At 44.1% G+C, this 12,141-nt stretch overlaps 1 protein-coding gene and 1 long non-coding RNA gene across 3 annotated transcripts; one reads left to right on the plus strand and one right to left on the minus strand.

The window, feature by feature from the left end:
* Positions 1–1,768: 1,768 nt before the first annotated feature.
* RTF2 (replication termination factor 2) lies at positions 1,769–9,244 on the minus strand. 2 transcript variants are annotated; one of them, XM_032970391.2, is made up of 9 exons: positions 9,109–9,244; positions 7,991–8,118; positions 6,880–6,974; positions 5,944–6,037; positions 5,586–5,725; positions 4,928–5,006; positions 4,401–4,514; positions 3,816–3,867; positions 1,769–2,970 (listed from the first exon to the last, which is right to left on the minus strand). In XM_032970391.2, exons 2-9 carry the CDS (start codon positions 8,057–8,059, stop codon positions 2,537–2,539), a joined length of 1,077 nt encoding a protein of 358 aa, XP_032826282.1. In that variant the 5' UTR covers positions 8,060–8,118; positions 9,109–9,244; the 3' UTR covers positions 1,769–2,536. The 2 variants fall into 2 exon arrangements, with proteins under 2 accessions (XP_032826282.1, XP_032826281.1); XM_032970390.2 differs by having other exon boundaries at positions 9,105–9,235.
* Positions 7,492–7,712, plus strand: LOC142930802 (uncharacterized). The gene is made up of 2 exons (XR_012946758.1): positions 7,492–7,578; positions 7,637–7,712. It is a non-coding gene; the product is annotated as an uncharacterized LOC142930802 (long non-coding RNA).
* Positions 9,245–12,141: the final 2,897 nt, after the last annotated feature.

The raw sequence follows: 12,141 nt of genomic DNA on the forward strand, positions 1-12,141 counted from the left end.
TAACAAAAGATATTTCCAAAATCATGAAGAAACACAAGATCCAGGTCCGATTTAACATAGTACATAAAATTCGTGATCTGATCCAATCTGTGAAGGACAAGATTCCTGACATGCAATATCCCGGTGACGACAAACTCAGCCGTATCTTCGGAAGCAGTTACATTGGGGAAACTAAGCGACATGTCTCGGACCGTGTTCGTGAGCATAAGGCAGATTTGAAACACGGTATGACCAATACTTCTGCCGTGGCTGATCATTATTTTAATGCGCGCTGGCTCACACGAAATTGATTTCTCTCAGACGATGGTACATTGCAAGTCCACTGGTTATCAACAAAGATTCGTTCACGAAGCCATCCATATATACAGACAGAGACACAATTTCAACCGACAAGATTGGTTACAAACTCAGCAATCATTGGAAAGATGACATCAACTACTTTGGGTCATGACTTGTTTTGTTTTTCTTAAGGGAGCACAGGTCAAGTCATGACTTTGATTTGTGTTTGCTTGTTACCTTACCCAGGGAACATATGCCCCGCCCACTTCGTTCTGACACCCATACGTTTGGTGGCCCTGCATGTTCCACGCCGCCGCCGGAACGCTTTTGCCACGCCCACACCTCTTTGAAGCCTTTAAAAGCGGCCGCCTTCTGTGACCTTCCCCTTCTTTCCCCCTGAAAAAAGATGATCGCTTGTGTTGCGATCGAAACGTCGTCGTTTTTATATTTTTTATTTTATTTTTTTCTATCAACCTGATTTTACCGAAAGAACAAAACAATAACTACGAAACATTGAGTAAAAATAAAAACGTCACTATAATACGTGTTGAGCTGTTTTACACAATTGATGGACGCTTGTGTTGCGCCCGAAACGTCGTGATTTATTCTATTTTATACCTACGTGACTTTACCAAAATAACCAAAGAGTATGGATTCCCGCAGTCACGAAAGCTTCAAATCAAGATTTGCACAATTGCTTTATCAATTTCAATTGCACTTAACATTAAAATATACTTTAGCGCAAAAGGCCTTAACCAAAATAAGCCGAGAGCTGAATCTGATTTCATTAAATTGGCCATGTTCCCGAAAAGGGTCTACAAGTAGATTGTCTCAACCTGGCCACCATTGACTGCACCCAACAACCAGCGCTTAAAATCTGGCCCTGTACAAAGTGATACATTCTAAATGCGAGAATTAAATGTTGACGCATGCATTCCTAACGGTGGTAGGTAGTGCTGCCCCCTTTGTGAACCACGCAACTCTGTGATATCCACTTCTGTGGGCCGTTATCTCACGCGACGTTACACTGATCTGCAAGATATCCAAATAGAATCTTCTTGTTTCCTTCATTGTAACGGGAATGGAATTCACGTGGTTTAGCCGTGAATAAGATAATCAATAATGCAAGGATCACACACACACCATCCAGTGGTATTCTCTAGACGTTTCAACCACAGGACCTTAACACATTTAAGTTTTCACCCTGGTGGCCACTATATAAATGTAATGTTGATGTTAGTCAACAGATGACAGAACCAAGCCTATATGATAAATGCACAACTGAAGTCTTAAAACACTTGACAAGTTATATTTTACTCGCTACTTGAAAGAATGAAACAAAACCGAAAGGATTGTGGTTAAGTGAATTCAACATAACATTAAACTGAAAGCACGGGTTTATGCTGTAATTCATGTGAATTAACTCCTTTATCTTTCTGCAAGAAAAAAGCACAGACGTGTGGAGGAAGTTGAACACAGGACTGCATAATTACAGCAATGTTCTTTATTCAGAGAGGCTCAACAAGTCCCAGGCTCTTCATGGAACAATTACAATGTTTCCTGATGGAAATATGTTGAGAATAAAAAGACACAATCATAACTCGTAAGCATATTGAAAAAGAGTATCGTCTTATTTTCATCCATTAATTTAATAATGTACAGCACCTTTGTCAATTCACCGTGAGATGAAGCCCTCCCAATGCTGCGTCAGTCATGGGGGTTGTACTTCACATGGTGAAGTATAGTCAATGCTGGTTGGCAAAGTTGACGGGATGCTCAGGACCAGCTTAGATATCACTAATCACTGTTAGCCACGGCCAGGAATACAACTCAGGCACGGGCTTCATTGTGCAGTGCACTATGCCACCACTCCAAATCTAACATTAACTTGTATTGCTCAAGATGAAAAGGTGCAGCCCTGCTCATGTTACTGCTGGAGCAAGGGGCACCACTTGAGGGAGCTCTGGAGAGGCCCTCTACAGGTTATTTTGGCCTGCTCTTCCACGATGGACACACACAGAATTTGCAGAGTGACTGGTGTACCGAGCCACACTGCTGGGTAGACAGAGGTGGGGTAGGGGGCGGATTTATGAAAATTGACTCATGTTCAAACTGCCACACCGGGAGATCAATAAAAACTTAGGAAACATTCCACTACATCCATAAATGCTGAAATATCTTCCAGTGCTCCGAGGGTTTGGGGAAGATGTGCGTGAGCGTGTTCGTGCATGTATATGTAACGAAAACACACTTGAGCTCAATTGTAGTAGGGATTGTAGGTGACCCAGTGAGCCGTCTCCTTCTGGGCCGAGCTGTGAGAGGTGAACAGGGACTTGTATGTCTCCGAGCAGGGCTTCGCGTCTTTCTTGTCCGTCTTTGTGTCCTCAGCCCCCACCGCTCGCTTCCCCTCCCGTCCTTGCTTGCCGGCAGGCATCTTGCCATTCTTCACCTCTCCTGCGGACCCCGCCGCCAATTTCTCCTCTGTGGTGCCAAGCTTCTCCTCTGTAGGGCCAACCTTCTCTTCTGTGGGGCCAACTTTCTCCACTGAAAGGTGGGTCTCCTCCACAGTAGGGCCAACCTTCTCCACAGGGAGGCGTGCAACCTTCTCCGCCCTGAGCCCCACCTCCTCCACCGCAGGACTTGCTGCCACAGGCCAAGGTCTCTTGAAGACATGAGCGGATGTGCCTGGCTCTGTAACACACGCACGCGTACACAAGGACGACCCTAAGTTAACCACCTGGTCCGACTATCAGAGAGAGCGAGTGCCTCTAATAAAAATGTGATGTGCTAGGCAGTCTCAGTTAAAACGGTACTTGCCTATACATATCTGGCAGCATTGTTTCACCAGCATTATTTCAAGCAAGCCTAACTGTTGCTGTGACACAATGTCAAACCGATCCAGAGTTTGCTTGTGTTATACCAATACTACTGAAAAATGCACTGCTAGAAGGCCGTGTATCTGATGGGATGTATACATTTTTAAAAATTGTGTGGAGACAAATACGGGAAACAGGCATATCAAATAACTAATTTTGTGAATTATATTCACCATAACAATTCTTATCATTGTATCCAGTTTCGTACTGTATATTACAGTACTGTAGCATTGGATTGTGCCTTTCAGAATTGGCTTGTGATTTTCAGTGGTTTGTATGTATTTAGAACTTATTTCACACCGCATGTAGCCAACCGTGCTAATTTGAAGCAACATGAAAAGCAATATATTACAAACTATAAATAGGTTTAATTAATATTCTTGGTTCTTTCGGTAATGTCACGTAGAAGGGAAACAATAAAATAATAAAAATATAAAACAAATACATTGTTTCCCTTCTACGTGACTTTACCAAAAGAATCAAGAATATGAATCCCTGCAGTCACGAAAGCTTTAAATCAAAGGTTAAATTAAGTTGTGGCAAAAAAATTAGGACTTTGTAAAGGAACAGGAATATACCAGGACAACCCACAACTGACTTAGCCCAGTAAGTTGAGGATGTACTTTTCTAAACAGCGATCACGTGCCTGAGCAAGTGTACCTTCAAGTGCTTTAGTGCTCTGTGAGCCATTGGATTTCACCCTCTTCAGTTTCTGCAGAAACAGATGGGGATATCACAACAATTATCTCGGAACACACATAATTATTGACTCAAGTCTAAAAACATCCCATTTTACTTCAGATTTGTATCTCAATCCTAGCGCTGGTGCTGAGTACTGGTACCACTGCAGGTGACGAAGATGCTGATGATGTTGGTGGAGGTGGTTATGCTGCTGCGAGTGGTGATGTTGATATTTCTGGTGATTAAAGTGGTGGTACTGTTCATATGTTAATGCCCATCCTCCTGTTGCTGCTGCTGATGCATTATTGGTGATGATGGAGGTGATGGTGCTGATGATCTTCATTATGACAGTAGTGGTGCTGCTTAAAATGTTGATGCGGATGCTACTGCTGTTGGTCATGAGCACTGGGAATCGCTGCTGCTGATACCGGTGTTGCTGAAGGTAGTTGTGCTAGAGGTACTCGTGATCAGTGGTGGTAGTGCTGATATTCATGACGCTATTGATAATGCAGGTGGTGGTGCTGCTGATGGTGCTGGTGGTGCTGGCGTCACCGCCGTGCCTACCCGCTCAATCTTGGCACGTTCTCTACGCTCGAGCATGCGCTCCCTCAGCTGCTTGACCTCCTCTGCGGAGCTGTTCAGCACCACAACATCGTCGTCCTGAAATGTCACGCCACACTGACCATAGCACACCTCATTATGACTATATCATCGTGTTAGCCCTCTATGCTGTCCTCGTGTTGCACGTGCGTGCCATCGTGTGTGCCATCGTGTGTCTCCTTGAGCTCAGCGGTGGGGAACCGTTTGCTTCCCAAGGGTGAAAAAATTACTTCAGCGGGCAACCACACATTAACACATTAATTTAGTGATTGGGCACAGTGTTAAAATTAGCAACAGCTTTGTTGCCAGCTTGAACATATTTCCCTCTAGTACCCGATTAGTGCAGCTCAGATGCTTGTAACGACGTGCTATTATCATTTGCAGGCTGTAATCATTTGGCTGCGGGCCGAGTGAAGGGAGGTCGTGCGCCATAGGTTCTCCACCACTGCCTTAAAACTCTGTCCAAGCGCAGGCCCATGGTGCTGCGTTACCTTGAGGCAGGCGTTGGACTTTATCTCCTTGAGAGCTCGCTCGGAGAAAGTGCAGCCACATCCCCGAATGAACACAAACCTGCAGGTATACCATCACAATTGACACAATGGGTTATCACTAAGTTGAAAAGCAAAGGATCACATTGACTGACAAAAACATACGCCTTACTAGACTGTTTGGGGTAAGTGCTGTTAGAGAGCACCTATTTGGGCCGACATGGCACACGAGAGATTGTTGCGGCCAGGACCATGCCCTTCTGTCTGTCTCCCAAGGTCTCACGTTTTACACAACCCACTATATACCCTGTGAAGGCTAAGTCACCTTCACCATCATATATTATTTACACAAGACCTCCCAGGTAGTATAGCTGGACCTAGGGGAGGCCCACAACCGACTCAGGTTGCTGGGTTAATAACTCAGTGCAATGCCCATCATGTCACTGCTCCTTTAGACCCACATACATACACATGATACTATGGCTCATGTTGCCATCTGCTGTTAACAGTGGTCACTTTACCATGATCACGTTCCTATTGCTGCTGTTGTAGATATTGCTACTGCTTTAGTTATTCTTGTACCTATTGATGTAGATATTGCTTCTGATACTGCTACTACTGCTGCTGCTATTATTGCTGCTGCTGTGTTTGTGGCACTGACCGGTGGCGCCCATTCATTTCAAGGCCGATGAGGGGGCAGCAGAAACGTGGGGCGGGGATGTTGGGGGTCTGGCCGCCCTTGCTGTGTGCATGCTCGCCCTGCCACAGCGTGTTCTCCGTCAGGCGCAGCTCGGTCAAGTCCTGCAAAGACGTGGGGAAACACGGGAGACAAGAAACACACACCCGTAAAACGCCATACAAATGGGGGATATGCGGAGATGGTTGGGGCCAACATGAGAACACATGGGGACACATTTCAATAATGCCCCATACACAAAGGGACAGGTGTAGACATGCCCAGGGACACATGTGGGCATACAGCCACAACAGGTCGTGACATGCAACACGCATGTGCGTACCTTGAGGGTGCGGATGTGAGCAGAAGTCTCCACAGCTACTTTCTCCGAAATCTTCTCCAGCAAAAACTCAATGACGGCATCCTTGTTATACAGCCTGCACACAAAGATCCCCAAAAAACCTTGAATAGACTAATCGGGCAAGTACTTATGGGCAGTATGGACACAAGGGGGTGGGGGGTGTAGTCAGCATCCCAAGTGCTGATGATTACACACTGCAACAGGTACTGATTTTATGAATAAAGCTTACACACGCACGCATCAAATGTGCAGAAATACACAGTCAAAAATTAAAGTCACAGTGGTTTCTCACTCCACTAATTTTGGTGCATAGTTTAACTCCAGTTGACAGCTTTGAGCCAGTTGTGGAAACATCACATTCCCACGACAGGCGTAAGTCTATCTAAAGGATACACATGTTTTACTTCCTGCATTATGGCCCGCATATCAACTGAGTTAAATATCAACCAGGATTTTGGCTCGCAACTTTTCTATTGCGAGCCACGTATCCTAAGCGGTGCACCATCTGACTTAACAATCATGCATACCAGAACGAGAAATGCCACAACATTAATTTGCTGAATGTCTTAATGAGGATGCCCTGGGGCTTGTTACTGCTGCCCTGGCTGTCCCTTAAGCTCTTTCTGTTGTCAGTGCTGGGACCCTTGTTGCTTCTATCCGGTCCGTGCTGTAGTGTTGCTCTCTCTCACCCATGTTTCTCTATCCTGACTACTATTATGTAGAAAAAAATTGTAAAGCATCCTTAGATGAGATTGTATTTAGATCATAGACACATAATATAAATGTTGTTTAGATGCATACGCCCATACACTGACAAGTGTACGTACACACACACACGTCAGACTGTTTTGTGTTCTCCACTCTTCTGGCTCCCTTATTCTCTGCTTTCCTTTGCTCCCCTCCTCTCTTCCTGCTCACCTGCCGAGTTCACAGGCCACTATAGGTGGACGAAGTGGTTGCTGACTCAGCGCGCAATAAAACCAGCGTGCCGCCAGGTCCGCATCCTTGTCATTCTGCACAACGGAAGATAAGTAGGTACACACACACATGCGCAGGTACAAACGTGTAAATACATCTGCATAACATTCCTCCACTAATTGTGATATTCTATCTTCATCACTTTAAGAATGATCTCCTCTGTATAAATTGTTTATGAACATAATTCTGAACAAAACAATGACACATTTTGAGGGCAACAAACCACAAAGCCAAGTATGGTTTAATAAAGGGGTCTCTAGCATTTACGACAAACAGATTATCAAATTCTGGAAAAAATAAATATCAAATAGCATTATATGTAGCCTTTGCAGACAATAAAAAAGGCACTTGATTGAGTGCATAAAGATACAATATTGTTAGAAGAAAATTTAAAGACATTTGATCGGGCAGTTATAACAATAATTGTTATTATTTACCCAATAAAGTCCAGAATTCCTGCAGTCACGAAAGTTTTAAGTCAAAATTGAGTCCAGACTATTTTTCAGGAGGGTCCTACATTGGGATGTTTGGCCAGCACCAATGACATTGTTTTTTTGCGATGGGAGCAGACACGGAGGAAACTGACGCAGAACAGGGGAGTACAAAAACTTTCACCAAAACTATTTTTTATTTTACTAGGTAAGGCCAACTGAGCTACATAGCTATTTTTCAGAAGTGACCTGGCCGCAAATGATAGTTCAATGAAGATGCTTTTTGCATGGAAATTTATAGCAGCCAAATACTCTAAACGGATGTTTATGTGGAGGGAAAAACCAGAAGAGGTGGGGAAAAATCCACGTAACCAAGGGGACATGTAAACTCCAAATATACAGGCGTCAGGGTGGGGATCCAACCTATGAACCCTGCATCCTAGGCGAGAGAGTTAACATCTCGCCACCGTCATGCCTCATGCAAACTCCACACATAGAAGTGCCCAAGTTGTGGCACGAGTGTTACCACTGTGCCACTCTGGCAGCCTCATGAGACAGGTGAGCCATGGATTCAGACACCAGTGAGGAAAGTCATCATCGGGAGTAATCCCACTCCCTACCTGTGCCTTCTTCTTAGGCCCCTTCACCAGCTCGTGTCTCTTGGGAATGGTTCCTCCATCGCATCCCATCGTGTCTTTTCACTCCGTGGCAGGTACCAAAGGCAAACTATCGTCCTCGTCCTAAATTCCTGTGAACCGGTGCGTTGATTAAATTGATCATACCGTATAAAGTTTACACATCATTTGATACGTATATGGTTTTCAAAGATTTAAGTTAGCAAATGTAGTCTGGCAAGAGTGGTGGCGCAGTGATGAGCATAACGCAGAACGAAAAACTGATAATCCGAGTGCGATTTCTGGCCACGGCTGGCGTCAGTGGCGAGTGATGAGAACAGATCCCAAGGCGCCACCCACCAGCCGCTCCCCAACCCTTTCAATAACCCGCACTGATCGTGAAGTACTGTATAGTCAAACAACCCCCGTAACCTACACAACATAAAAAAGCCTTCATCCAGCAGTGGTTTAACAGAAGGGATGTGAATGAGTATATAAACAAACGCTGTAAGCGTCGCAGACTTTAAATGTATAATGCGAAGTGTAAACACAAATCTCCTGACCACACAATCGAGCAAAAGGAGCCACCGCTCATCTCCGTTGGTGACCCCGAGCCAGTGGTGGAAATTCCACGTTAACATGACGGAAGCAAGTTTGTGTGTATGACAACCACTGTTGACTCCCTAAAGTGTAAATTGTATAACATCTGTACAGTCACGGGACGCCCATGATATAGCTTAAGAGCTTATTTCGCCCTTTAAGATTCAATGAATACAATATATTTACTCAAACTACTCTTAAGGGATGATAGGCTAGCGCGGCGATACAATAGGACGTACGAATACCACAGTTATAATGTTATCACATACTTTAATTATGTAGCTCTGTGGTTTTTAGTGTAATTTCCCAGTTTACCGAAACGCCTCGCCTAGCATGCAGGCCTAACACCGAAGTATAACGCCAATAAAACACAGTATATATTTAAAAGTTCAGTCTTCGTGTATACATTCCCAACAACGTATTCCAATCTACAAACGTGTTATTTAAAAATGAATGTACTCGTTTTAAAATACTGTACGAGTTTAACTGCTGCACGTACACAGGAAAACTGCGTACTTACGTACAATGGCAACCCTTCTTCCACTTCCGGAAGATGTCGCCCCCTTCTGATTCTCACCCAAACGGACGGAAGACAATAATCGCATTGACTTCCAGGTTCAGAAGAGCTCCACCGAATCTTCTGGAAGATGTCATCCCACCTTTGGTTTCCCAACTGAACGCGCGGAAGACATTCATCGCATTCACTTCCAGGTTCGGAAGAGCTCCACCGAATCTTCTGGAAGATGTCGCCCCCTTCTGATTCTCACCCAAACGTACGGAAGACATTCATCGCATTGACTTCCAGGTTCGGAAGTGCTCCACCGAATCTTCTGGAAGATGTCACCCCACCTTTGGTTTCCCAACTGAACGCGCCGAAGACATTCATCGCATTGACTTCCAGGTTCGGAAGAGCTCCACCGAATCTTCTGGAAGATGCCATCCCCTCTGGTTTCCCAACTGAACGCGCGGAAGACATTCATCGCATTGACTTCCAGGTTCGGAAGAGCCCCACCGAATCTTCTGGAAGATGTCACCCCACCTTTGGTTTCCCAACTGAACGCGCGGAAGACATTCATCGCATTGACTTCCAGGTTCGGAAGAGCTCCACCGAATCTTCTGGAAGATGCCACCTCCCTCTGGTTTCCCAACTGAACGGACGGAAGACATTCATCGCATTGACTTCCAGGTTCGGAAGAGCCCCACCGAGACTTCTGGAAGAGGGCCGCAACTGAATCCTGGATGTCGTTGTATTTGTAACGACTCCTGACTCGAACTATTAGAGGTTTATTTTATTGCACGTAACGTGGCTTAGGACCACGTAGTCACGAGATAATGCCGACGTGGAGATCGCGTGACCGAGCAGACAGGGACGACGTGAAGACAGCGACGATGGCCCGAGTTCCTCTCTCGACAGCCCCGAAATTCCCTTCTTGCCCTGGCTTTTATTCTCGTGGATTCTCCGGGGGAATTTCCCCAGCCGTCTATTTTGGACACTCTGGGGGAATTTCCCAAACCAAGATCCTCCAGACTTGCTGGCGCCTTGTCTTTGCATCCAGTCTCGCTCACACTCTGTCTTCAGATTGAGACTTGCTGACACAGTCTTTACACATTTATTGCAATGACTTTTAGGATGAGAAAAAATATATACTCTGCCGCTATCTTCTGGAAGATGTATAAACATCATCAGAATCTTCATTTATCCTGGACAAATCCGATGAGCGCTGAAGCTTTTTTTTCTCACAGATGTTCAGTAGTTTCACACATGTCGTAGTATTTGTAAATATATTTCAGGTCCGAAATAAACTCCCCAAAATGTTTCCAGATTTTGTAGACCCTTCCAAAATTGTGAATATTCATACCTGGTCACTTGTCTCATATCCACGTAAAAAGCACGGATTATAGGTTTGTATTTATTAACATACGTCAGCCTCAACGTTGCATGTTTACTGGGTCAATACTCCCCACCAACACAAGCTCACAACAGCATCAACAACTCCGTTCTGTCTCCACATATATAGCTATGTTTAGTCCTATCAACGTATTGACATTCCAGACCAATATTTTAAACAGCAGCAGCATTTAATTTGGATTTAAAGCTTTCGTGACTGCAGTAATTCATATTCTTAGCTCTTTCGGTAAAGTCACGTTGAAGAGAAAAAATAAAATAATAAAATATATCTAAAATAATAAAAATTCTCAAGACGTTTCGACCATAATGATGATCGTTTGTGTTACGGTCGAAACGTGAGAATTTTTATTGTTTTATATATTTTTTATTATTTTATTGTTTCCCTTCAACGTGACTTTACCGAAAGAGCTAAGAATAAGCAGCAGCATTTGTTTAAGCAAACACAACTTTGGACGGGTGTCAACCGTTTGGGTCTCATAAGCGGCAATGTCTAACGTGTTAAACGAATGCAATTGGGTTAGCAGATGTTTATTGGTCAGCACTTCCACAAAGTGCCCCATGAAACATTTTTGATTGAAAACGAATTTCTTTAGAACTGCTTTTGTTTTGAAAGCTACCGAAAGAACCAAGAATATGACTAATTTTGTGTTTAGTTTGTTGTCCTTCCCCGCAACTCCGATTAGCACGGTTTGCTGTGTACTGTGCGAAAGAAATTCAACATACATACATTAATCCCCTAGACACCTTTGCGAACGAAATTTTCCACCTCAAGGGATTATTAACCAGGTTCATGAAATATTCGAATTAAAGTCCGTAAATAAAATGTGTTGCCACATTTGCCTTGCTGCCCGGCTAAAGGGCTCCCTCCATCGGTGAGAATTTTTTATTCATTTATGCAGTGAAGACGAATTCTCTTGACATCTCGCGCTGTTTATAGCCAGGGTGTAATAAGGGATATATTTGTTTTAATAAAACGAATAAAACAAAGGTGCAGCCATGAAATGTCTTGCACTAATGAAGCCCTCATACAGGGTGTTCTTTAGACTACTTTAACCAAGCTAACCCGCACATCTGATTAGCACGGTTGGCTACGTGCGTTGCGAAAATAAGTTAATAATGATGGATAATTAATTAAACCAAAATATTTCGATTTAAAGCTTTCGTGACTGCAAGGATTCATCTTCTTTGGTTCTTTCGGTAAAGTCAAAATAATATCAGCTCTTTGTTAATCCCCTCCTGGATGGGTCCCCCCCCCACACCGTGTCAGTAATGGAGATTGTTTGGCACATTTCGCCGTGCTGGTTCGTGCGGGTTGGTGATCGGTGCCCTAAGGATTGTTCAGAGATCACTGGCCAGTGATGTTAGCCGTGGCCGGGAGTCAGTGAGTTCACCACTGCGCCACCGCTGCTATTATGATAAGAACGACGACGTCCTTTATACCCAGGAACGCGTCTCCCGAGTCTCATGACAGGGACTTGCATTAAAATGTTTAGTCAATTCCGTTGCTGAGAGATTGGTTTTGTGTGATAGTATGCATAACACCACCATGGATTCGAGGGTATAACCACACTAAAAAATTCCGCACCAATTTTATTCAATAATCAATTGATATTATTTTGGTTTAATAATTATATATTTCCATACTCTT

The sequence above is a fragment of the Petromyzon marinus genome, chromosome 43, assembly GCF_048934315.1.
Source record: "Petromyzon marinus isolate PM22_M1 ecotype Great Lakes invasive population chromosome 43, UKy_Petmar_22M1.pri1.0, whole genome shotgun sequence".
Classification (NCBI taxonomy): domain Eukaryota; kingdom Metazoa; phylum Chordata; class Hyperoartia; order Petromyzontiformes; family Petromyzontidae; genus Petromyzon; species Petromyzon marinus.

What these genes read in the sequence shown, in the direction of transcription:
- RTF2 (XM_032970391.2), bottom strand. Translation starts at nt 8,059, where the DNA reads ATGGGATGCGATGGAGGAACCATTCCCAAGAGACACGAGCTGGTGAAG. An exon ending in GGCCTAAGAAGAAGGCACAG is followed by an intron (nt 6,975 to 7,990) that starts GTAGGGAGTGGG and finishes TCCGTTGTGCAG; the next exon opens with AATGACAAGGATGCGGACCT. An exon ending in AACGTGCCAAGATTGAGCGG is followed by an intron (nt 3,868 to 4,400) that starts GTAGGCACGGCG and finishes CTGTTTCTGCAG; the next exon opens with AAACTGAAGAGGGTGAAATC.